Here is a 27,254-nt window from a genome sequence, read left to right as displayed (position 1 = left end):
GTTTTAGGAAGATGTACACATGTCTCTGTCAAAAGTTCAATATGTTTTCCTGCAAATGGATTATGATTGGGCTTTTTAAACATTTACATATCTGAAAATGACTTAACCATGAGTTTGACGAAATAGAAACAACAGAATACATACTTGAGTATTTTAGATGATGATCATACTTACAGTTAAAAAAGACAAAAGTTCTTATCTTAATATTGGTAAGTGTCTTTGTTGCTTAATCACTGAACATGTAACATCATATTCAATTACCCAAATTCTGAGGAATGTCCTTCTATTGAGAAATATTTTGTCACACTTGCCTCATGTATTTGCATACTTACAAGTGTTACTGGTAAACAACTGTGCATCAGTGACAATCAAACAAATTCTTGGTCAACTCTTTTTCCATATTTTCTTTAGAGTCGCAATTTGTGATGGGGCAATAAATCCCTTAAATTACAATAAATGTTAATGCCTTTTTTTTTTTTTTTAAGTATTGACAACACAGAAATGTACAAAAAACGTGAATGTTAGACCACACGCTGAGACTTGATGGCAATTCTTGCTCAGGTCACAAAGTGTGATGGGTGACAGGATTTGATGATACACCACGGCTCAGATGGAGATCAGCTGTTGGCTGCTTGTTGGGAGGGAGAAGTGATGCAGGAAAATGTAGCTACACTCAATGACTAAAAGGGGGAAGCACAAAGAAATAGGGTGCTTTAGTTCGAGACGGTCTTTCCACTCATTTCAAAGAGCAAACACACTGAAGATTTACTCAAGAACAAACTTCAGCTGCTAGCTTTGAACACATTTATTTGGCAAAGACGGAACAGAATTGGACATTGATGTGGAAGTTTTTTTTTGTAAGCAGCCAGCTAGTAAGCTAGCAATCTGAGTTAACGCGACGAGTTTGCTTCAGTTCGTTTCTAGACGTGTTTTTTTAAACGAACTTATTTAATTACTTAATTTATACTGGCATTCTTGGAGTGATGTCCATCCAAATTCAACTCAGAATGTTTTCCCATAAAGGTAAGTCTCTTTTAGCGGATGTTTGAGGTACTTCTCGTATCAATCGGAAAAGACCTAGCATAGCCGATGGCTAACTTTTAGTGGACCGAGCTGATGCTAGCTAGCTATGGCGACATCGTCAGGGCCAGGCAGTTCAGATGTAGCTGTTAAATGGCCCTTTGACGGACATGTGTCGTTGATCAATAACCGAGCTGTCAATTAAACCTGAATTAATGAGTAATAGTTCAAAGTGTGGATTTCAAATGAGTGTTAGAGCTCTGTTTACATTTAATGTCTACGTGTTGTACATGCGCTGTTAAGCTTACTTGATTCTGTTAAAGTCGCATCTCTTCAACAAACATAACTTGTGATGAACTAAACCGTGACATTACATATAGATGTTTGAAATTAAAGTGAGAATGTCCTTTTGGCAACAGTGTTACAGATGTTACTGATTTGCCATTCTAACTATACTTTACCTTTGGTGGTTTAAAGACTGGCTAATCTGTACAAAGTACTGGCTGAATGTTGTTTGGTGCTTGCTAAACTTTCTTACTGGTTAATTGTGGATAAGTAGACCTTCATATGTCCATTTGATCTCAGTGAGGCAAACCTAGCCAAACTGCCTCTGAGAAACTTGCCTCTACATGCCCAGTGCATTGATCAGTCCTGTTCATTTGCTCTGATTCAGTATTGCTCTTATTACTTTAAGAGGCAGCTGTACACGATCATTGATCGTTACACACACTGAACGTTGATTTCAGATCTTTCTAAAGTTTTGGAAAGTGCAACACAAATGTTCTGCGATCTCTGAGATATTCCTTACTGGTTATCTGAAGTTGGACAGGAAACCTCAAAGCCAGAGATGTAAAAGCCTGATAAAATCCACATTGCATAATTTATATGAAGTAAAAACATATTATTGTCTCATTTAGCAGATTTAAACCTGTACTTTCATGAACCAGCAATAAGATAAACAGTTGTGCTCAAATTACCAACTCAAAGCACGTTGACGAAAATAGTCCCTCTAGGTTTGGGAATGATGAGCTATCACTTTCTGCTTATGATGACAAGATAATGTGTCTTTTCAGCATTACGGATGTCAAGGTCACAATGATGGAACAGAAGTGAAAGACAATGCCATCTGAAGGAGTGTCTGTAAGTAGCATCTTTATCATTTACACTGTTGATTATGATACATGTCATCTTCCTATAATATGCTGTTGTTGTCCCATAAAATTTTGTTTGTTTTATTACTTGCCAGTTAGTACCATACTCACCGTGTGATGTTTTGAAATCACATTTTTTCAGTACAATCATCCTTTTGGTTATATTGCTGTCTAAATAACTTTTTTTCTTCACATTTAAATGGTGATGGCTGATAACAAAGTTGATTACTTCAAGGCCTCATTTATTAAAACACAAATAATATAATGAGAACTGCTTTTTCATATGCTGCAACATTTGTAGCCAAGCATATATTTTGGATGCTTCTTCCAGATGCGAATTTTATTTATGAAACATTAACTCACTAACCTATCAAATGTAATACAATGCTAATTGTATGCTACTTGATAATATCAGTTATGACCAGAAAATGACGCATAAACAGGAGTGGAAACTTGCTTCATCACTTCAATTGAGGGATTAAACTAAATTTCCTCACAACACAAGAAAAACGACACATTTAATTTACGCAATAGGCATAAACAGCAACTATTGGCATAATAGTTCACACAGTGTACCAAAGGAATTCAATATACAGCTCTTTCCTGTAATCTTGAGGCTATTTATTCAGCCAGAATGTACATGCCTGGATGTCAATTTGTCCCTGTTTTTCTGACATGCTATAAGGTTATGTGCAAGGTAGCAACAACTACATGTATATACATACAAAACTTTACATAACAAATTACTTTTGTTTTAAATTACCCCTATATGACTTTAACTTAATTTAATTCACATCTGATTTCAGGGGGAAAGAATGTTAGGTTTACCCAAAGTAATACTTGAGATAAAATCCTTTCATTGCTGACACACAAAAAGTTAAATTTTTCGGCCCCTCACAAAACCAAAATGATCTTATCAGGTTTTTGTGGTTACCAGTGATGTTGTTCTTTTCGTGGTGATGTGCACGTTGTATTTAGTTGCAGATATATAGACAATTGTTTTTTTTTCTGGTCTTCACTCTTTAGGGTTTTTAAGTTTGCTGATTGAAGAGCGACAGATCTGGCACAGGTATTATCATTATCTGTCCTTAGAAGTTCACAAATATGTGTGTGCTAAATTATTTGACAGATATTAACATGTTGACCTTTTTTTCTGAATAAGATTGAAAGCTGCCCTTTGTGACAGTCAACATTTATTTATTCTATTCCTTAGGCCTGAGGGTATGTTGAGACGTCTTGCCAGGGCAGAGCAGAGGTGTCTAGGTGGTTTGGACGGGGACTGAAGGTGAGGAGGAAAGACAGACGAGGGACCAGGGAGGAAGACATGGGCCAGTGTGTCACAAAGTGTAAGAATCCGTCGTCCTCACTCGGCAGTAAGAGTGGAGACAAGGAGAGCAGTTCGAAGAAGAAAAGTGTCGGTGCTGGCGGTGGAGGTCACAAAGAAGAGCCTAGTGCCCCGTGTAGCAAAGCTAATAGTGAGCTGTCAAATGGCACCAAGCCCTCGGATGTTACAGTGGAGACGCCCATCATCTCAACAGTGATGAAGGAGACTAACAAAGACTGTCCAGGTGGAGATGGTCTGTCAATGCTGCGCATTGAGGAGCTTTTCTGCTGCTACAAGGATGAACAGGAAGATGCTATCTTGGAGGAAGGCATGGAGAAGTTTTGTATTGATCTGTGTGTGGATCCAGCAGAATTTCGTGTGCTTGTTCTTGCCTGGAAGTTTCAAGCTGCCACAATGTGCAAGTTTACAAGGTAAGGTGACGCTTGAGGTCACTGAGTGTGATATTTTCTTTGCAATGGCTACTGATGTACATGTCTAAGATAATCCAAAAATAAATTCCTGTCTCCATTTACATAAATTGTAGATGTAGCATCTGTAGCTGCATATGTTTACAAGCTCAGATTTAGAGATAAAAAACCAGTTCAACATTTGGAGGGGTATCCTAACTAGGCTTGATTGTCTTAATTAGAGATTGGATTGACGACTCTGTTTTGTTGGATTGGGCAGAATCACCAAGTGTACGTTTTACAAGTGTACAAGTACAACAGTTAAGAAATGTATTAACATAAAAACTATATTATTAGATATAACACAGCCAAACTAAAAAAGCACTTGGAGAGTGCATACACATTTAGATTTCAAAATTCATAGACAATGAATCCACATAGTCTTGGCTATATTGTAGTGTTTGTTGTATGTATATATGTTCATTTATAATCTCACAGTGATAAAAATGACAAAATCTCATGCTTTTAACAGCTTTTGATTGAAGTATCCAGAATTTTGCCAGGATCAAGACCTATCTTTGAGACCTTAAAAAATTTTTTGGGAACTTCAAACACCCCCTGTATTTTTTGGCCAAGCACCCTGACCATTTATTGTGGAGCTATACTGAGAATGTCTTAAAAACGATAAAGAATCCTTCAAAAACATGGATCCAAATGGTGATCCAAAATACTCCCAAAAATTAACACAATGTAAGTTAAACCAAGATATTCTTCAAAATAAAGCTCTGCTGTAGTTTTGCATAAGGTTGCTCAGAGACATGCAGAAAGAGAGAGATACACCAGCAAAAACATAACCTATTTGGCAGAGGTAATTATTATTCCACAAGTCTTATTGTAAGTCATATGTTGAACACTGGCTCAGGTGGGTGAAGATGAAAGTGGTTGTCACTGATAAGACTTAATAGATTTTTGATAATTACTGCTAAAATATCACCCTAAAAATATGGTCTTTGAGTGCTGTAGGGCACTACTACGCATATTAAAACAGAACAATTTGCTGACAAAGTTTTCTTCATAGTTTTAGCCTGGCTGTAATGTTTAAAGTAGATTGCATATTCTTTCTTGTCTGTTTTTAAAATGGTTACAAAATTTTACCTCTTTCCATCTTTAGTGGCAATGTGATGACATAAAACCAAGAGGTTTCCTAAGTTTGTTAAACTACCTACCAGTAACAAATTAATCATATGACAAACTCATCTTTTCGAAAGACTATTTTCTTCATTTTCTGTGACTCACAAGTCCACACCCCCCCCCCCCTCCCCGCCGCACACACACACACAAACACACACACCTTTTACTCCACGCCCTAATGACTCCAGACTGTTGATGCATCTACTCATGACTTGAAATCTACACAGACTGTTGCTCAGCTGGGTATCACTGAGCATAGCAGTTTATTTTATTTTATTGTTTTGCTTTGTCTTTTTTTTAATAAATGGAGTCCTGTGTAAATGGAACCTTTTTTTAAAAAAAAAAAAAAAAAAGCTGATTGTAAAATTTTGAATACATTACATGTTTATTATTTTAATTAAAAGAATTGCATTGAGAAGCTGATTTAAAATAGAAGCAGTATATGCATGCATTCACTGTATTTACTATCCAAGTTATGAATGGATTTTTTTGGGTTCTGGTTGGGCATTGAAGATACCCTTTTGATATGCTTTCAGAAACCCATACTTGGTGTGATCTGATAGAAACATACAAACTATGGCATCTCTTCACTACCATTTAACACAACTAGGCTGTCTTTATAACAATTACCTTGGAAAAAACTAGTAAGAAATAATGTTAGTCCAAAATAATGGATACCATGACTAATTCGGATTTTTCTTATTTAATTTTAAATACCATCTGATTATTTTTTGCACTAAATGGAAAATTTTACCGGGCAGTTGTTAAGAAGCGCATTTTGTTTATATTAAATGCAATGAAGAGAAAAAATCTTGAAAAAGTAACACTGTCCTTGTATTATGGTAAAAGCCAAATACTGACATGTTCCACCTATCCACTCTTAAGGCTAATTGTGTGTCTTTTCTGTGTGTAATTTGGTCAGTTTTTCTGGGCTGTTGTATATACAAACAATGAAAGAGTAAATGGAGTAGTACTACTACCAGAAACCGTGGTGGCAGTGTTAAAAACCTTAGTTGATGTGGGGCCAACAAAAGAAACAAATCGGAAAAATCGTCATGTAGTTAATGATCGTACAGACCCCAGTTGTCTACTTTATTTCCTCCTTTGGACCCTGTGATTGTACATTATAATGATCTCCTCCACTGTAGCTGTGTTTGCAATTGTTTAAAACTGACATCAGGACTTGGAGATGAACTATGAACTCTGTCCTGCCCTCCGGTGGATGTATTTTGTAATAACCATGCCAACGGAAGGGGTGCATGAAATTATGAGGGCTCTGATGTTTGATGTACATAAAAGGAGCATAAATGGGCTTTTAGGGTGCATCCATACTGGCACAGTTTGGGCCCCTTTGAAGAAGACCATAATCCGCTTCCACCAATTGCCCAGTTTGTTTATTTTTGCTGTGAAATTGACCTTTTAAACATGGGACTCTATTGGAATTTGCTGTTTTGATGCCAGCCCCTAACACACGGGTGTCAAACTCAAGCCCTCAATGGTCAGTATCCTGTGGTTTTTGTTGTCAACATGCTCAACACCTGACCAAAATTAATGAATAGGTTGACAAGAAGCCGTTGTATCCATTTGATTTGAATCGGGTGTGTTGGTGTAGGGACAGAACAAAAGGAAGTCCTGGCCCTCAAAGATTGGATTTTGACACAACTACCCTAGTGGATTAGGGGTGAACTGCAATTTTTGGCAATTAAGGCTTCAGGCTTCACTTTTAACTGCTGGAGGTTGCCGCTTGATTGAAACCCAACATGACAGTGAACAGCTAACGTAGACACTCACCAAAATTAGCTAATAGGCTTACTAAACTTAGAGGGTAATCTTCGAGCAATGATATCCTAATACAAAATATTAACAAATATCACCTTGATCAACAATTTTGTTGATGTCAGCACCTTTAGAGCAGGATAACACTTGGATACCTTTGAGCAGATGTACACATGCTTGTTTATTTAGACATTCAGCTGGGAGTGAGGCCTTTCACACCGTTTTATCCATTGTAGGCACTGCTCCAGTTGTGTTTTCAGCTTTGGGAAGGGAATAAACACAACTTCCCAAATCAGCTCTTGGAATGCTCACTCTTATTTACACCATCCATAGGTGCATTGCTTCACCATCTTGGGGAATGTTGGACCTAGCTTACATCAAGTGCTAATACCATGTGATTGAGCAATGAGGGTAGGGTTTGTGAAAGGTCAATTGGAAACTTGTGTAAACATGTGTGTACTGACATATTTAGTCTGATCTGAATCATTGTTGGTGACTTTCATTTTGTACTCATTTCACCTATCCTTGGTCTCTCCTTAATCCTAAAAACATGTTCTTGCTCCCAAACAGCTCCTAGAAGTTGTACCACCATAAAAGTGCCAGTCAATTGTTCTTCCCAAGAGTTTCTACCCCCAAGTATAATGTAGAGGGGGGGATGCTTAAGATAGCCATACACACATGAACACACAGTTACCCATTTCAGATAGTGGGCAACAGGAAGAGGATCCTACTCTGAATCCTCTCCCTCCCTCTCATGCAGTTAGTTTCAGAGATGAATAGGCATGCCTACTGTGGCTGGGTCACTTGTCTCTGCACTCCTGCTCATATTTTTAACTCAGCACTTTTTATCCAGCGGCTTTGGACAATGCTACACTCTGGTGACCAACATGCTTCATTGTCAATTGATGCTTACTGAAGCTCTTTATGACATTTGACTTTGAAAAGCCTACAGTGTTGTTGGGGTTGAGTTTTGTTGTATATCTGCCTTAGTCACAGCCCACCACATTATCCTTTGAATTGGAAGGGACTGGGCCTAATGTACAGGTAATGCTAGCAGTACTTTATACATACATCAGCATACCCTTTGAAACAATTATGTCATTTGGTAGCACACCCCACTGGACACAAGTATCAGTTCATCTTCGAAATAAGATATACACTCCATGTGAATTATATTGCATGCCTTTACAATGTCCAGCTGTACCAACTGCAAATGCAGCTGTTTGTTTGGTCTGGGTTTGTAAATATGTCACTCAGAAGGGAACTCTATGGTATTGATCTGTTTTTCAAGAAATTATTAATTGCAACTCTTAACATCTGATTTTGTTTTCTGTATGTCACTAGGAGGGAGTTTGTTGAGGGCTGCAAGGCAATCCAGGCAGACAGTATTGAGGGAATCTGTTCACGGTTTCCCTGCATGCTGTTGGACGCCCAGGGTGAAGAGAACTTTAAGGACCTTTACCGCTTCACTTTTCAGTTTGGCCTGGATGCTGAGGAGGGCCAGCGCTCACTGCAACGAGAAATTGCGATTGCCCTTTGGCGTTTGGTTTTCACACAGGACACACCCGAGATCCTGGATCGTTGGCTGGACTTCCTAGCAGAGAACCCTTCAGGCATTCGAGGCATCTCAAGGGACACATGGAACATGTTCTTGAACTTTACCCAGACTATTGGACCTGACCTCAGCAACTACAGTGAGGATGAGGCCTGGCCTAGCCTCTTTGACACCTTTGTAGAGTGGGAGTTGGAGCGCAGAAAAAAAGAGGGAGAACAAGCACTGATAGCAAAAGAGGACAAGGGGAGATGTACCGAAAGCCAGTGTTCGCCCACTACAGATAGACTTGAAACAGAGGGAAGCTGAGGCTCACAGATGCTGGGAGGCCACAGACCAGAAAACAATAAATATTTGAAAGGGAGGCAAAGATAATACCTATAAGTGAATTGTACATCTGTGAAAAATTGGATGACAATTAGTATTATCATTTCAGCTGTTCATTTAGCTCTCCTTTTATGTTGGAATTTGGGTTTCAGCTTTTTTTCTGTTTTTGAAAGGGCTCTAAGAACTATTTTAAGCACTTCTTTTTAAGTTATTTGTTTTACCATTTTCATCCTCCCTTGTTTTTAGTACTGGACATGTGCTCCATTTTAATGTGTCCTTACCTACCCATCATCCAGCAGAGTTAACTCATAAAAATCATAGTGTTAAGTGGACAAAGAGAATTATTCCCAACAATTTTGCAGTTTAGACCCAATTTGAATTATTAGGTTATTATTTGTACAAGAAATGTCTTTTTAATAAAGAAGGGAAGTTTTGCTGCCTGTCTGCAAATAATTTTATACTACAAAAAAGGAAATTTAACATGAGAGTCAGTGACATTATATTAGTCTTATACTAATATAGTTGTATTGAAGGGTTAGATCTTGCAGCGCCGTGAGGTTGAATTGGATGCACTTGTGTTACATTCAGAATTGTTGGCCCACAATTACATTTCATTTATCAAAAGTTTATAACATGGTAAAGGCATTTTATATTTCAACATAATGCAAATTAGTTACATTTGCACATTGCATTAGTTTCATGATCATTTTATACCTAAGCTGATTTCATTGGCAACACCCCCCTCCCCTTATTCTTTTTTGAGTGTTTTTGAGTGCTACTTTTGCAGTCAGCAGCTTAGTTTGGTGAAGCAGCTGCTGTGCTCCTTTTTGACCTCTAGCATCTACGATATTGATGTCCAATTATTTTCAATAGGTGGGTATGTGTATGCAACTGAATGACATTGGCTTTTCTCAGCTGCCTCTTGATGTCACTTAAGGAATTCTCTATTGCAACAAAAAAATCTAAGGTTATCCCTTTAGTAGCCTAGACAGTGGATGCCTAAACCTGCATTACATTCAGGACCATTAAACTGCGTGCCTCACAAAGCTTATATTGTCGTATTATTATTATAAGAGCTTAAGTTGTCACTTATATAAGAAAAAATAAGTGTGCAATTCACAAAAAAATGTTGACTTCTGGTATTGGTTGTAATAAATTGCACAGAAACCAATGGCATGCTGATTTACTGTACTTTGCAGAGAGATTGACGTTAACCACATAACCATTTGAAACCTTTCCCCAAATTTTGAATCAGTATATTATATGGTGTTATGGAATGAGAGTTAAATTGGCCTTCTGCTGAATCAAGAGACTGTGATAAGGGTTCAGTATAATAGGGTGGCCAATACCTGATTTCTATGGTTTACATCTACAATGGTTTTATTTCACCCCATTTATTCTTTTTTTATATATGAAATGTACTGATTTATAATAAATAAAACAGTGTTGACGTTTTGATCATGATAGTTTTTTTTTTTTTAAACTATTCATTTCCCTGAAAATATATTTTGTCTAAACCCAATGGTACACAAGATTTAGGTGGATCTTGTGCGGATGCTGGAGACGAAGCCAGCGGACAGACTGGGGGCGTGGCTAAGATAGATGTCGGTCTTCCTATTGGTTGGCTGCTATCCTGGTTACCAACCAACACAACACAAGGCACATGAGGAAAAACGCAGAAAAAAATCCCAGTAATTTCAAAGCAAATGGCTGCTAAAGTTATAAGTGGACAATGAGAAGGTTTGAAATATCTACCGTATCTTGGTTAAATGGCGAAGAATAGATACAAGGACGATACAAGAAGAATACTTAGTTTTGTGTATATTTCCATGTTAACTCGTTACATGTTAGCGCGTTAGCCTTTCATATTGTTGTTAGCATCAGCGCTAGCTTAACTGAGCTTCATGTTAAAATAACCTCCGCTTCTAATCACATAAATCAGTTTATACGTCTTGCCGTCTACAGTTATTTTAGAAATGAGGAAAAAGCATTTGCTTACCTGTAACATAACTCGCTAGTTAGCTGTTTATTGTATTCAAAGATGACAAGCCTACTAAACATCAGCCTCTGTATGGTCACTTTGTCTGAAAGGTATTTTGGGAAGTTAAAAAAAAAAAAAAAAAAAAAAAAAAAAAGGTTCTTTTTTATGCTCTGCTTTAAAATAAGAGCAACGACAATAAACCATCGACAATAGTTATTTGCTTTGCTCACCAGTACATCGGGTGTGGCGACGTTAGAAACGACCTGCATCCATGTAAGGTGGGTTTTGTGTCACGGCTAACCTTGGGGTTCCGTTTGTGTCTCTCTGCAGTGAAGAAAAACGCACAGATTTCACATGTATATTCTGATCTGTCATCTTCAAAATATGGGATAGGACATCATCTGCAGCACACAATGGATTACACGGTAAGGGAAGTTTTATGTAACACTTCCTACACTAAATCGTTATGTTCTTGTTCCCATCATCCGTCAGCTCCCTTTCCACGATACCCACTGTTATTAACAATGTGGCGATTTCAGTAATGCATGCATTATTTTATAGGAGTACCTGAGCTGTCACTTTGTCTCTCTGTCACTAACAAGTATTTTCTTTTACATTTTTTGCCTCCCTTATGCGCCTGACACTGATGCTAATTGACTTGTAGACACTAAGTAAGAGCTTTGTGATTTATTTATATGTCTTGCATGGTTATTTATTTATTTATTTTTTTTTAAAAAAGGAAAAGCATGAGCCATAAGTGACTGCTTTGCAGACAATTGATTCTTTTTCCAAGACACGGTCCTTTTTAATCATTCAATCACAGATTGCAGACAGCATTTTTCTTTAAATCTTGAAGCAGCCAACAGCTGGTACCTTAACTGAGATGATTTTATTTGAGTTTCATCCAGTAATTTCTGAATCAAGAGCAAAAAATATGGATTAGGCCTGTCACTTTTTTGGCATGACCAACTAACTGTAGGGAAATGAGAGGACTGATCATTTTTCAGATATGGTTTTGAGAGAGTTTTGATTGTACTGGCTGGAATGTCATGTTTCCATCACTACTTTCACATGATTTTCCCTTTTTCGGATGTCCATTAAATGCACTAACTGTCCACCTTGAAGTGCTTAACCTCTGGTATTAACCCAACTGCATGTTGATGAACATATATTGCTATTAATGTCATGGATTAGGTTACAAAGCCAAACATTTTGGTTTATTTCCAAAATCAACAAGGAGATCACAATAACGTTGTAAACCAAGTAGATTCTTAGATTTGGAAAGGAAAGTGTCAGACACTGTGCTAATACAACTAATCTTAAACTGTTGCTGCTATAAAACTATTCATTATTCAATGCAATTATTTGAATAAAAAGGCTGCTGATTGTGACTGTGCAAGCCAAGACTGGAGGCCCTTGATGTCACCTGTTTTCAACTGTCACTTTTTTTTATTATTTATTTATTTATTTTTTTTACAGTTTTACTTAATATTAGATTATTAAAAGGATAGATTTGTGACATATATTGTGAGTACTAGCTTTTTGTTTGTTTATGTGAACTGGCAGCCATTCATTGTACAGAGGCATATTAGCATAAGGTGCAAAAGTCCTTACTTCAGTTATTTTGCTGCAGTAGTTTTGCTTAACCTTAAAAAATAAAGGATAACTTTATAAATCAAATAAAATAAAACTTCATTTGTATAGAACTTTTTATACAGAAGCATATCAAAGTGCTTAACAACATAAAAAACAGTTTCACACTTACAAACACACACGCACGTAACACATACACGCACACAACCCAACCCTTCCTGTGACCATTTATGCCAAGATAAAAACCACTAACTTCAGGATTCTATCTCTGTATCTGACTTGACACTGCCTTATTTCACATGGTATACGAGTGTTGCAGTCACATTTAAAAAGATAATGACCCTGTCAGTGGTATACCTCAGTTTAAGTAATGCTTTTTTCAATTATTTTGCTATGCTTGAATCTCAGCGTTGAGTCTGCACCATTTTAGAGATACACAAAACTTGAAGTGATAACCAATCCAGTTTGGAAGCTCTACACTGGATGAGCATGTCAAATGCATGAATGTCGTGGCACACAGAATTAAGTGTTTTAGCCCTTGAATGTAAATATCTGTGAGTGTACCTTTTATGAAGCAGAGGTTGTGTTTCTGACTATTCATTGTGTGTGTTTATTGATGCATTTGTTCTTGAAGGAGAGTAAGACATGTCAACGGGAGAAGCTTGGCTCTGCTGTAGATGGCACTTTGGATGAATATTTAATCACCCTCCAGCACAAAAACAGGTGAAGTGTGAGCACATCCTCACGCTACAGATGGACAGATAGAATTTCACTGTGGAGATTTCCAACTCCTCTATGACATTCAGTGGTACCCAACAATAACACCGGTGTGGTTCTTTCTTTTGAGAGACACCAAAAAAGAGTGTGAAAGGTGGTAGGATGTAGGCTGAAGTAGCTGGAGAAGAAATGTATGTTTGTACAAGTTTTAACACTGTGATCGTTTCAAACATTTTGATAATTTTTTAAGGAGGGTTATTAATGATCTTTGATCTGTAGGATCTTAAAGCGACTCAGGGCGAAAGACCCCAGTGAGATAGAGTTGGAAAGACTTGAGCAAGGTTTTTCTATTTATCTCAACGGAGCCAATGCCGAATCCAGTAGGAAGCATCTCAAGGGCCCTAACAACAAGTCTGCCACCGCTCTGCCTGCCTGGAGGCCTGCACGTACAGCTGGTATGCAACTAGGCAAATTTAAACTTACATTCAACTCTACATCTTGTTAAATTCAACCTCATTGCTCCTCTTGATGTTTAGTTTTTACCTCTTGTGCAAAAAGAAAATTTGTGTGAAAATGTAAATATATACACTAAGGTTAAAGATATATTTCTCACTGCTTCTGACATTCTGTCGACCATATGAAATACTAGCTGATGGCCACCTTGTCTCAGTTTGTAGTTTGCTTGGTGTAATCCCATACACAGTTTCCGAGACTCCGTGAATAAGCAGTAGTGACAGTCGTAGCTGGCAGACAGTTTTTTTTTTTCTTTATTTATGCACTGTAGACCATCTGTATATGTGCCTGTGTGTTCCTCTCATCTGAAGCAGTAGTCTGCTGCACGCTGCTCATGCTCCTTTCTGTACTGTGACTCATCTGCAGATTTCTTCAGAAGCGCCCACCAGCTAACTGAAGATAGCCATAATTTGGATCAGACCGACAAAAAGAGAAGCCAAACCGCCCCAGAAAAGGCCAGGAGGAAAGAATGGATGCAGGTACAGCCCGCCAAATAATTAATCTGCAATTTTGCATCAGTTTTAAGAAAGCTGTGACAGTACCATATTTCTCTTTTGTGACATTTGCAGGATTCTGTTAAAATTCGAACAGAGGATGGCCAGAGTTTGCACATATCTCCAGAAAAGCTCTACACTGATGGTTTTGAGCCTTATGAAAGTGTAGACATGGAGGTAGAGTGAAGATTCCTACTAAGCCAGTGTGTGTGGGTGTTTTTATTTTTAGGGGAGGGGCTATGTGTCAGATGCAACTGTCTGTACTGCTTAGCATCTCTCTCTCTGTCATTTCCCATCTATCCAATCAACATGGTTTTATATAGAACTCAAGTCCGCGCTCACCACGTAGTCTTTGCTACCAGAAAGACACCGGCAAAGTTTCACAGTCCTTCAGCTTCCGATCAGAAAACCAGGGAGTCCAAGCAAACCAGGAGCATAGTGAGAAGGTGTTACTCAACCTTGAAGAAGTGAAGGTAAGCAGAAAATTTTGCAAGAATACAAGATATAAGAATACTTTATTCATCCCCAACGGGGAAATTCAAGGTTCAAGAACAACTCGTCCAAGATTTAACAGACAGACATTGAACATTATGACACAGATCACAAGTCGGACCCTCATTAGACCCCGCAGCCAGCTTTATTCGGCACCGCCTTACAGCAGTAAGAACAATGGTACATTAGGATCAAGGGAAAAGGGCAAAAAACAGGTACCACCAGACTGTACCTCATTTACACATAACCACAAATTCAGACGATAGACAACACACAGTCCAGGAGGCGCTGAGTCAAGGGTAAGTGTGGACCACGGCCAGGTGCCACAGCCCATGTGACGGGGGGGAGGGTTTGGACAGAGCGTCAGTGAACATCCCATTCCTTTCTCAGGGGGTTGCGCCGGCCCCAAGGCCTTTGAGTAAGCCGAACCCAGATAAGATTGATTTTTAGGGTTTCAGGCCAGGATAATATTCTGCTCCCAACTTTGAGTCCATGACTGGTCTCACACTGGCAGCTCCAAACAGCCTGATGTCGGCGGGGTCAATTTCCACTGATGCGAGCAGATATCCGCTCAACGCTGGAATCAATTCAGCGGACCAGCTCTGAAACTGCCACCAGTTTGCCAGTTTGGGCCAGATTGACTTCCTGTTTGCGATCGAGCTCGGTCAACTGGCTCGGTCAAAAATGGCTTGAAATGTAGTGAATGATCTAAATTTCTTCGACCTATTTTGCTGCAAATTTATGTCCAATTTCAGGGGTAGTCTTACAAGTGATGGGAATACTTAAACTGTACTCTAGGGCCTGTGAGAGCTTTAAGTGTTGAATTTGAGCATCGATGCATACATAAATGCTGACATTTGTAAACTAGGTTTTGCGTCAGAGCCTGGAGGTTAGCATGCGGAGGACCAGCAGCGGCTCGGCAGGGGAGGAGTCAGACGAAGAGTGGGTGGAGGAGCAGATAGAGAGGGACGAGAGCACTGAGAGTCTGGATGAACTAGGACTGCCTCTCTCCTCCTCTAAGTCCTCTAACTCTCGCCAAAGTGGGACTCAAAGCCATTTCAACTCAACAGACCTAATCGTACTGGACTTTGGACCCTCCCCTAAAGGTATGGTTGTATATAAATGGGGTTTTTTTTCAGTGACAAGTGCATCAGCTACTACTGAGTAATGGTTTGGGTGTCTTGTTTGGTTCGTCATCATGTGCAGATCCAGATACAGATCCATCTCTTCATGTTTTACAGTAATTTTCTATGTTTTTCCCAGGTCGGAAGATTGAGCGTTCTCTTTCTGCAAAAAGAAAAGAAAGCATTGACGCCTTCATACCTACAAAGCCTATGCTGGTGAAGAGCAAAACATTAGATAGGCCACCTTCAAAAGAGAGCTGGGATGGTCAGAGTAAGTTCTTTACCTTTTAGCAAACTGTGCTTGATGTTTAGTCGTCACAGTTTAAAAAGATGATCCAACTGATCCTGAGGTACATTGAAAAGTGTTGACATTGGTTGCATAAATTCACGATTTTTGCTTAAGGGTCAAGGAGCCGGGTGGACAGACCCCTGTCAGCAGCCAGAAAAACTTCCTTTGAAGAGCGAGACTCAGAGGAGGTTGCGTACAGAGTGTGTCAGGCCATACAGAGAGAAAACACTCCTCTGCAGAACACTGAGCTCTTCAGTCGCAGCACGGTCTGCTTCATCTTTGCTCTGTTTTCGCATCTTCACCTCATATTCCAACATTTAAACTTCACTCACAGCAGATGTTTTAGTGTTAATTCATATACCATTGCACCTCTTTGCGCTGTCCAGCTGTAGAGCTGCATATGGCTTCCGTCTGATCATTTTGTCCCTTTTCACCCAGGCCCGGGGACACCAGATGATTAATGGCTTAAAGCACCACAACATGCATAAGGATGAGAACAATGTCACTCTGGCCATGCAGAGAATAACACTCATGGGCCCAAGGTATTTTGATAGACAGTGACACTTCAACGCCATATTGTACAGTCGGTATCATGAATGATAGAGGGATGGTCAGGGCTTATGATAACATTGATATATTAAGCTTAATGACAACAACCAGTGACGTGTCTACAATGCTACCTTTTAGAATTATGTTTTGAACGTTGCTCAGCCATTTCTCATTAATAACATGAAGATCATAATTCTGCTTAGGCAACAACAGAAACTCCTGAAGGCCTTGGAGAAACTCGACGCTATACCCAGCCACAACATTACCCAGAATACCCAAACAGACTACAGCAGGCAGCTGGTGAGTCAGTAAGACTGTCTCGTAAGGCTGAATGAATAATCTTGATATCAGCAGGTGTCATGCTTGTGAATGATTTTGTGTTGTTGTTGCAGAGAGTGCAGTCATCAGCAGAGGTCACTCCTGCGTTGTATGTTACCATGGAGATCTTGTCAAACTGGGGGAACATGCTGCAGGTCGGTCTGACTGAGATGCAGTTCTTTTGCCTCAGAAACAAGAAGTTGTATGTGTCGCCTCATGACCTAGACATCAGGAACGCAGACCACCCAGGGAACCTGGCGGTTCTTGTCAACGGGAAGGTGAAGGTGGGTTTCTGCAGCCTCAGCACCCCGTTGGATTGATTTCTGCTGCACAGGTTCAACCTGCGTGCTTGTTTACCATCAAGGCCGAGAGGGACTGAGCTATAATTGATATTGTTAGTAACACCTGTGCTCTTTATGCTGCGACACGTCACCATGTGTGTACAGATAAAATGGCAGAATACTGGTAGAACACTTTGTTTGCTCATTTTTAATGGATAATTTCATGTTTAATTAAAGACTAACAGGATCCTAAAACTGAACCAAACAGCTTCATTAAACATTGATGCTTTTTTATGTCTGACTGGAGACTAAAATGACTGTTACATACAGGCTTAAGGTGTTTTTTTTTACTTTCAGTGATGTTTTTGCTTGTCTTTCCTACGTTGTTTTTAATTGGTAGACCACCAAAGAGCGTCACATGTGGACATGCCCCTTTCACCCTCCAATCCAGCTCTACTTCATTATTAGGAACACAGAGCGCTCCCCAGATTTCGGAATATCTTTTATAAAGATCTGGAACTACAACAGAAGCCTCAATGTGAGTGCATTTCACTTTTTTTTCTCTGTTGCATGTTTTTAAGAAATTCTTTAACAGTGTGATCATGACAGGTGCAATCTGTTTCTCACATTTTTTAATTTATCCCTTAGTCGAGTACAGAGATTACTCATTTTGATGTGTGTAGCTAGCAGATGGATCCTTTCGGCTTTGCTGTCCTTATCGTAGGGGGTGATTGTGTTGGTGTGGTTACATCAGGGGTGTGGTTCTCTTTAAGCAGTGGTTGGCTGAGCTGTCTGTCTCTGCATCCAAATGTGGAACACTGAGAGATTAGCCCCAGAGGATTAGTGTAGCATGGGCTTTTTGCCTCTCAGCGTCACTGCTGTTCATAGAGGGGTACGAATACCCCATCATATCTTTGTTGAGTTGCTCACCACAGCCATCCAGAACCATCCAGTGTTTGTATTTGCTAATGGAGTTTGCCGTTTAAGGTAAGAAACTTCTGATAGGATGTTCTTGGTTGAACTGGGTTTATAGTGGTTTACTGCCTGGAGGATTGAACAGATTTGGGTTGTTGTGATCGCACTAATTACTGCTAGTCTGGGAAGCGCTTGTAAGGAATAGATAAATTAATCAGTAGTGGGTGTTGATTATGAAATTTGGCAAGTGATCTACTTTTTAGGATGCCTGGTCTTTGGTTTTCAGTCTGTGTTGCTTTGCTTGAATTAAAATAGAAGTCTTATGCACTCTGCAAAGACTTAACATGAAGTTCTCAATATTTATTTGCTTTGACTTAATCCCAAAGCCCTTTCAGATGTTAATCTGCTTTGTTCTAACATTTTTCAGCATAACGTGGCCCTAGAAGTTCGAATGTTTAGAACCTGTTAGACAACTCTGTGAATTCAGGATGCTGGTAAATGAAAGATCTGTTTCTTTTTCAGGAGCTTGATGTCGGTGCGCGCCACATAAAGCTGTATCTTAACAGCACATTGGTGTTTGAAGGTGAACTGGAGAAGGGCTGTGGTAACCAAGTTTTTGACTACAGCACCACAATTGATCTCAAGGATTTCCAGGTGTCAGATTCTTTTTTCTCCAGTCCTGTGTCTTCAGGACACAATCTTCGGGGTGTGAGCCCCCATCGCTATGAAGAGAGGAAGGGTGGCGAGGGCTGTAGCACTCAGCGATACTCAGCGAGTTCAAATGCCCTGTCAGATTCAGCAAGCCAGACTATGGTAGACATGCAGGAGAAGTCGCATACACCGCTCCCACCCATGACACCTTCAGCAGGTGTTTCATCTTCAATGCGTCGCTCCTCCACCCAAAGAAACTCTTTTGACGTGTCAGCTTCAGATGAGCCACATTCCCCCAGGCAGCAGTTGGAACAGCCACCGACCAAGGAGCAGACAGTCACCACCCAGCCATCCTCATCTCGGGTTGCCCCCCAATGGCTGCAGCCTCTGAACAGAGGAGCTCCAGAGGGCTGTGAGGCCAACAGAGAGAGGCCACGGTGGCTGGTACCTCAGCATTCAGCAGAATTTAAACCACCATCAGCCTCATCCTCTTCCATGCTCCCAGAGCTGCCTTGTAACCCAGCCCGGGTGTGTAGAGGGGTGGATAGGACGATGAATGGAAGTCAGTGGAAGGCTGACTCTTTGGATCTGAGCTCAGACCTGCTGGAGGAACTTGGGGATCAAAAGCCAGACAGACCTATCAGTGGACGCAGGAGTTCGTTCAGAAACCCCTCAGTCACTGCCAGGCAGTCCGAAGAGCAACACCACAGAGCCACAGCAGTGGCAAACACAGGTATGCAAGGTTACCTCCTCCAGGTGTTGTAAGACGGGACCAAACGTTACTTTGTATGTAAAGTCAGTTTTTTGTTTTTCAATTCCTAAAATTATTCTCCAGTCCAGCTGGAAAGAGGTTAGATGTCTTTAAAATTAGATTTTCTAATGAACATAACTTAAAATTCAAATGTTTGGATCCTGGTTTAGTCGTTCCCGAAAAAGAAATAAAGAAACATTTATTTAATTTTAGAGGAAACAGCTTCATATTTTTATGCTGTTCTTTCTTCACTGGAATGCTGTCAGAATAATGTGGTTTCAGTCACCTGTGAATACTCTACAAGGTGGAAGTGTATTTATAATTGATTATTTATTATCAAAGATATATAAAATGTTTTCTTGATATTTTTGATTACTGATATAGTCAACCGAGTACCTTTTTTAAGAAAAACATTTTTCTTCAACTTCAAAGAGTTCTCTTCTCTGCATGCTTTTTTTGTGTTTATATGCATATGTCATGATTGGGAATAAATGTTTGACACTTCAGCCACAGATGAAACTTTTATTTTCTTTAGTTCATTTATTGTTAAGATTCAAATGTTTGTGTATTTTCCAGAGGAGCCAATGTCTTTGGTGAGCTCGAGCAGGTGGCAGAGCAGTTCTCGGGCCCAGCTGCACAGCCAGCAGGATGACACCCTCATGGAGTCTTGGGACTCTCTCACTAAATTCAACCAATGCCAGCGTGGACGCATCTCCAACATGGGATTTGAAGGTGACATCTTTGACGAGTTCCTTCAGCGTCATGGACGTGGTCCTCCCACAGTCCTACTTAACCCCTCCACAGCACCCAGGAATCCGTTGTCTTCCCTGACAACACAGGGCCCTTCATGTGAAGGCCCTGATGATGATCCGTCCATGGAGAGAGAGGATGACTTCGAGATCCCGGTGTTGCCACAGGGCCAAAGATTGGTTATCAACATTTTGTCCACATGGGGCGATCGCCACTATGTGGGTCTCAATGGCTTGGAGGTGTTCAGTTCTAGTGGAGAGCCTCTTCGGCCTGCTCACATTCGTGCAGACCCTCCAGACATCAACATTCTCCCAGCATATGGCAAGGATCCACGTGTGGTCACGAACTTGATTGATGGCATCAATCGCACTCAGGATGACATGCATCTTTGGTTAGCTCCATTCACCCCTGGTCGTAGCCACACCATCTTCCTGGACTTTGGAAATCTGTATCAAGTTGCTATGATCCGCGTATGGAACTACAACAAGTCGCGTATCCATTCGTTCCGCGGTGTGAAAGAGGTGGAGATGCTGCTGGACGGAAGGTGTATCTTCAGAGGAGAAATAGCCAAGGCCTCTGGAACTCTTTCTGGAGGTATCTGATGATAGCATCCCAACTTTAAACACTGTTTGTTGTTACTCTTAATCAACTTTTGCTTTTTCCCCGACTTGATTGTGACACCAGGGTTGGACCAGTTTGGAGACACTATCCTGTTCACCACTGATGATGAGATCTTGGAGGCTATGTCGCGTTATGATGAAACCTTCCTCAGTGAAGGTGAGGGTCCTGAGAGCTTGGTGTATGAGGAGGAACTGCAGAGACCACGCACTGCAGATGGAGAGGGGGAAGAAAGACCTTTCACTCAGGCTGGTTTCAGAGAAGAAGATTTCGCTGTAAGTCTTGGCTTCATATACTGGATGTTTAATTTTTATAGTTTGATCCTTGTTTAAAAAGTGCTCACATGTTGTTTTAGCTGAAACTTCAACTCAATCCCAACATGAGCCCATCTGAAGAAAATATGGAGCACATTCCCGGGATGTACACTGGAAAGTGTAAGTATATTGATATTGTGCGTTAACATATTCACTTACCTTCTCGTTGTGGTTTGAAATTAGATTAAGTTTTATCTGCTATCCCAGGCCTTAGACTGGAGCTGATGATGACTTGGGGTGATGCCCATTATATGGGCCTGACAGGACTGGAGGTGGTGGGGAAAGATGGTGAGAGCTTACCTTTAGATATCAGTATGTTGGCTGCTTCACCGAGGGACCTCAATGACCTACCTGAGTACGGGCATGACTTGCGCACACTTGACAAGTATGTATGACAATAATTGGTTTTCAACCTATGATGTGTCAATGAAAATCCCAATTTAGATCAGATGGGTGTTGTGTTTGTTGCGGTCTTCAGTGCTTATTTTGATCACACAGGCTCATTGACGGGCACAACATTACAACAGAGGACCAGCACATGTGGCTGATCCCTTTTTCCTTTGGAGAGCCTCACATCTTGACCATTACCTTCACAAAGGTCCAGACTATTGCTGGCCTCCGTATATGGAACTATAACAAGTCGCCTGAAGACTCGTACAGAGGGGTGAGACGCTTTTCTGCTGTGCTCAAATCTAATTGATTTATTTTGATGTAGCTGTCGGGGAAAACAGAGTTACCTTTACACTACTGACTCTAATAACATTAGTATGTCAATCCTTTTAGGTGGGACAACTAATCAGTGATTGTTTTTGTTCAGATAAGTGCAAGCGTGTTTAGATATACACAAAGCTTGGAAACACACCTGAAGCATCACAGGCATAATTTTAGCTAAATCTGCATCATTAAGTTGTTAATGTGCAACAAAAACAATCGCTAAAAATTAAAATAGAAACATAATTCTGTCTTAATGTGTGGTTCAGGTGAAAGTCATACATTTGTATGTGGATGAAGTTGCCATCTCACCAATGGAGGGATTCCTGATCAGAAAAGGACCAGGCAATTGTCACTTTGACTTCGCCCAGGAGGTCCTCTTTGTTGACTTCCTTCAGACACCCACTGATAACAAGAGCAGCGAAGACTCCCACAGGTTTGAACCACATTTTAGTTGGAGCTATTTTATTTCAAAATTTGAAAATTGCACTTGCTAACTTGTAATTGCAATGTTTCTTAATTAGAGGAAGCTCGAAGAAACAAGAACAAGCCAGCATGGACTATGAAGCTCCCATCATGCCTTGTGGGTGTATCCTTTTATACACTGTATGGATGTTTTTTTTTTCTTCCCAGTTCAGGAGTTCTGCTTTCTGCCCCCAGCAGCACACATACCAGATGACATTGCACAGATACACTTTTATACATGTGCTTCTTGTTTGTCAGCTGGTTTTATTGCTTCTGTCTGCATAGGAAGTAATATTGATATACAGTTTTTTGTTTTTTTTTAAATCACTGATCAGGTTTTAATCCAGGCAGTATTCAGTCCCTTGCATTAGTTCCTTTGCTAGTAACACTGACACATACTTAATGGCAGTTTTTTAAATAAAGAAGAAAAGGACAAACTTGAGGAAAAATGGTGAACAAATTTCTTCTATATACTCTATATTAGAAAGCATTAATAACGAGTTTTGTGCATCATTTATCAACCTGCACATCCATAAATTTTTTGTAACAGTGAAGTCACAGGGTTAAAAAAAAAAAAAAGTGAATCGACACTAAGCCACAAGATGGATGGATGGATGGATGCATGTTAAAGCACAACACAAAAACAAGGCACAAAGCAAAGGTTTGTGCATACTGTATGGCTGGTAATGAGTAATTCTCCCTCAGGAAGTATCACAGCTTGCTTTCACTTCCTAAAAGGCTTGTTCTGTTTTTGTTGTTGGGATTTTAATCTGTTGTACTTGTAAAATACAACTTCAGTGAGATTGTTTGTTTGGCCGTCTCACACATGCTGCTCTTTGAGGTCTATCCAAAGAATTTGTTGAAGTTTAGATTGCCTGTATGATCTGGGCCTTTTGAAGTAGTCATGTGTTGACTTGAGTGTTCACTGTCTGTTTTAGAAGCCCCCCTCTCTCTCTCTCTTTACATCTTCCAACTTTTTCTTAATAGTCATATTAATTTTTTCTTACAGAATTTGCTGGTATTTAGTTGAATCTTCTAACACTCGCTCCACCAGAAGCTCAAAGCACGATTGATCCACCCTCGTGCTTAACAGTTTAAAGCCCTCTTTTACCAAAATTTTTACCTCCTTTCCCCCCCTCCTAACCGGGTCATGCTCAGTGCACTTAAACAGTTATTTTTAGACTTTGTTAGTCCGCAGCTTTTTTTTTTTTCCCAAATGCACCACGACTTGTGTTTGTATTCGTTGGCAGTCGTGTAAAACATAATTTTGTGAGGATACTGCACGGTAGAATAAATGCACTAGCTCTTTAGAGTAGTTAATTATTCCTTTTGAAGTCTAATGCAGGTGTTTTTTTTAACCTTTGTAACATTCCTACTGATAGAGAAGAGCTACCTCAATTAAATGTTTAAAACCAGAGGCTGCCCATCTGTCTGGGGAATGTCCTTCAGCCAGTCGCCATATGGTATTAAGGTGAATGTCATTCTACAAAGCCTAGGGTATCAGATTAACACTGGGCCTAAAAAGCAAAAGATTATTCAAACAAGTTTTGCTGGTCCTGCTCCAAAACTGGTCAGCAACTCTTTTGTACTTGCATGAAGTCATTACTTGTTTTTCACTGAGTCTGTGAGCAGCGCAGCACTTACCTTGTGAGTGCAGTTAACCACAGTACATCACAGGGTGCTATATTTTTTGTAAGATCATTTTTTTAAAGTGTTTATTTTGTGAATTTGCTTTTCTTAGTTGAAATGAAATTCTCCATGTTTAAAAATAAAGCAGCGCAACTGTTAAAATCTGGTAATTTGTCAAGCAAACTCCTTTCAGGTTATGCAGGAGTTTAGAATATAGCAGTAGACTGCCCCAGTATTTAAATTAATAGGTTTTACTTTCTGTCAACAGCCATTTAGTATCCAGAACAAAATGAAAATGGAGGGACTTCCACGTGGATACAAGATGCTCCTTGTTGTGTATTCCTTAACCCCCACTTTTCAGTCATCTTTCAGCTGCAGCTGTTAACGACCTGGGGTGACCCTTACTACATCGGTCTGAATGGTTTGGAGTTTTACAACCGCAACCATGAGAAGATCAGTCTCAGTGACAACAGTATCCTTTCTTATCTGTCACTCAGACTTATTGCAAATACCTTTACAAGTCTGACCTGGCTTCACTTGTAATGTGGTAATAGTTGCATTAAACACTTGTGGTGTAAATCTGCATTTAAAATACTAAAATGGCAAGTTTCCTATTTTCTATTAGGGGATGCAAGACTGAAAATATTACTGTGTATCCTGATACTCTTATTCTAAGTGGCGTCACTAAGGCTTACCAGATGAAGGTGCTATTTCATCATTCTGTCAAAATCAGATAAAGGCAAATGTTTTAAACATCTCTTATGTCAAAGCTAATATACGTGTTACAGGAAATAAAAGTACCAGTTATATTTAGTCACAAGTGCTTTTACAACTGTTAACCATAACCTTCGTATACAGTTAAGTTTTACAAAACTGTTTATATTCATAACTGTTGAAGGAGTATTGATGTTAGATTAATATATACAAACAGAAGTTGTCATTAGTCCTCAACACTGTGTCAACTAGACATTGCAGCTTTTCCAGACAGTGTGAATGTACTGGACAATGTGAGCGGTGATGTTAGAACTCCAGATAAATTAATAGATGGGCTCAACGATACCCTGGACGGCAGACACATGTGGTTAGCTCCAGTTCTACCTGGGCTGGTAAGGACTCTTAATAATTGACTCATCCTAAGTAAAGCAGATCTACGTGCAGTTGAATAAAGCGGATGTGGCTTGTTTCTATGTAGGTAAACCGTGTGTACGTCATCTTCGATCAGCCTGTGACAGTTTCTATGATCAAGCTGTGGAACTACTCAAAAACGCCTCAAAGAGGAGTCAAAGAGTTTGGGGTAAGACTATCTGTCCACTGTTAGATGTGGCTGCTTTTTCTCAGGAAATTCACACTTCCAACTGCATGTCTGTCTGCGTACACAGCTACTGGTGGACGACCTTCTGGTGTATAATGGTATCTTGGAGAGTGTAGGCCACACATCACGAGGCATTCTGCCAACCTGTGACCCAGTGGTGCCCTACCACACCATCCTGTTCACAGACGATGTCTACATTGCACATCGTGAGAGGAACACAGTAATCAGGTTTGCTTTTTTAGATGCTGTCTTGATCTTTTTGCCTATATTTTCAGTAGCGCACTTTTCTTTAATTAAGTGTTGTTTAATTGTCAAAGCCTACTTACAATCTATTATTGACTATTGGACTGATTCACAAACAAGGTGAGTTTAAACCTCACTGCCCCAGTAGTTCATTTGAACTGAACAACTCTTCTTCACCTTAGCCCTCGTGGCAGCAGACTTCACCACCAGTGAGTAACAGAGCCTTGAAAGCTTCATGTCAGCGCCTCCCTGTGGTCAATCCTTGTACTGAAGACTCCAGTTCCCTCAGATGTCCCTTTGCCATCCCTCTCCTTCCTCACCACATGCTTGACTTGTGATGTCTCAGTCTCTCTTCTATCCCTTCCTTTCCTCCCTTTATCCTTTTTTGGGTCTTAAAAGGCTTTGATCTACTGGCTTTTAAGTTTGTGTGTGTTCTTTGTTGTGTTGCAGTAATCATGTGGAGGATCAGGATGTGAAGATGACCAATGAGAATCAGATAGTTCATCACAACAAGAAGAAGCAGACTGCAGATCCAGGTGATTATCAAAGAAACAGCTGGACTAGGTTAACAAATTTGAGTACTTCTTTGCTGCATGTGGTGTGCAGATGTCAGTGTAACTTTTGTTTGTTCCTTCGTTTAGCTCTGCGACCTAAAACCTGCATGACTGATGGTGGGAAACATGGGAAGAGGAGGTACTGACTGAGGAGCAGAAAGACATGAACTCAGTGTTGATAATCAGAGCAGAACAGAACAGGGGCACCCATGGCTGATTGGTACTCTCCACTTTTTGGTGGGTGACTTTTTGAGAACATGAAGATTTAAAGCAAGCATGCCATCTTGTTTCACCATGGAGTTATGCAGAAGAATGAGCCTTGGACATCAGGCTTTCACACACACACACACACACACACATACACACACAAACGCACAGATTCCACTTTATGGTTGGATGATCTCTCTGTCCTTTTGCTGTGAAAACACACACCCTCCCACAGACACATGTAAACCCAAACGTGTACTGTACCTTACATGTCATCCTTCCCACAGTGCCAAGAGAAGTCTGAGGCTGCATTTTATCAGCCCAGTTATTGTGCCTAGTACTAAACATTATATCTGTGGCTGCTATTTGTGACTTTTGTGCTGCATATTCTAATGCTGCTTGTGGCATGTAAATACTTAAGGGGGAAAAAAAGAAAAACTCCAAGGCCAGAGGAATACGCCCACATCAGGATGTGGCCAGTTTTACGTCCACAGATGAGCCTCATGGCCTCCGTGTACCAACTAATTGCAACGCTATGCAGCAGCTAATTTATAACTGCTAATAATTTTCTCTTGGCTTATCTTTTTGAAAAACCAAATGGTTTTATCTGGAGAAGAGTTTTCAAAAAGGTTTTCACCAGAGGAAGATTTATATCAAAGGCTTACATTGTTTAAAAAAAAAAAAAAAAAAAGGTATCAAAGGAGTACATTTTGATATAAATAAAATAAGCTAAAGTTATGCAAAGCTTCACTGTATATTAGTGCATCTATGTGGCTCCATAATATTAGGCTGATATATGTTCTTTCTTCTTAGCAGCAGCTTGTTTGCCATCCAAGTGCCCTTTATAGAAGTTGCAATGTACATTAAATTAATATTTGGAGGCAAACATCTCTTCAGCTGCTGAAGCAATTTTTGTGTATTTTGAAAAACAATTGTAGAAAAATAGAAAAACATGCAACTTCTCATATGCAAATACTATGAAATTACCTTAAATGAAGAAATAGGATATTTCTAAAGGGATATTTATGGTTTCAT

The 27,254-nt window shown here is 39.9% G+C and overlaps 2 protein-coding genes across 2 annotated transcripts; both read left to right on the top strand.

Moving 5' to 3' along the window:
* The first annotated feature begins 662 nt into the window (after positions 1-662).
* dcun1d3 (defective in cullin neddylation 1 domain containing 3) lies at positions 663-10,133 on the top strand. The gene is made up of 5 exons (XM_079261444.1): positions 663-1,023; positions 2,094-2,160; positions 3,198-3,240; positions 3,385-3,926; positions 8,214-10,133. The coding sequence occupies exons 4-5, from the start codon at positions 3,496-3,498 to the stop codon at positions 8,728-8,730; spliced, it is 948 nt and encodes a 315-aa protein (XP_079117570.1). The 5' UTR covers positions 663-1,023; positions 2,094-2,160; positions 3,198-3,240; positions 3,385-3,495; the 3' UTR covers positions 8,731-10,133.
* Positions 10,134-11,063: 930 nt separating this feature from the next.
* Positions 11,064-26,158, top strand: katnip (katanin interacting protein; the record flags this gene model as incomplete). Its single annotated transcript, XM_079260315.1, has 28 exons — positions 11,064-11,154; positions 12,957-13,045; positions 13,319-13,494; positions 13,919-14,031; positions 14,122-14,223; positions 14,376-14,519; positions 15,407-15,644; positions 15,802-15,933; positions 16,066-16,217; positions 16,390-16,493; positions 16,704-16,800; positions 16,893-17,102; positions 17,500-17,637; positions 18,537-19,398; positions 19,993-20,760; positions 20,851-21,059; positions 21,140-21,218; positions 21,306-21,483; positions 21,597-21,762; positions 22,079-22,245; positions 22,334-22,398; positions 24,265-24,375; positions 24,870-25,009; positions 25,096-25,197; positions 25,283-25,443; positions 25,641-25,667; positions 25,909-25,994; positions 26,100-26,158. Exons 1-28 carry the CDS (start codon positions 11,143-11,145, stop codon positions 26,156-26,158), a joined length of 4,887 nt encoding a protein of 1,628 aa, XP_079116441.1. The 5' UTR covers positions 11,064-11,142.
* Positions 26,159-27,254: the final 1,096 nt, after the last annotated feature.

This window comes from Telmatherina bonti (genome assembly GCF_933228915.1).
Source record: "Telmatherina bonti genome assembly, chromosome: 21".
Taxonomy (NCBI): domain Eukaryota; kingdom Metazoa; phylum Chordata; class Actinopteri; order Atheriniformes; family Telmatherinidae; genus Telmatherina; species Telmatherina bonti.
Note: the sequence above shows the minus strand (reverse complement) of the source record. Positions and strands in the feature narration are given on the sequence as shown.

Bases quoted from the DNA above. Each gene is read 5' to 3' on its own strand.
- dcun1d3 (XM_079261444.1), top strand. From the start codon at position 3,496: ATGGGCCAGTGTGTCACAAAGTGTAAGAATCCGTCGTCCTCACTCGGC. The intron at 3,927-8,213 runs GTAAGGTGACGC...GTATGTCACTAG, and splicing joins ACAATGTGCAAGTTTACAAG to GAGGGAGTTTGTTGAGGGCT.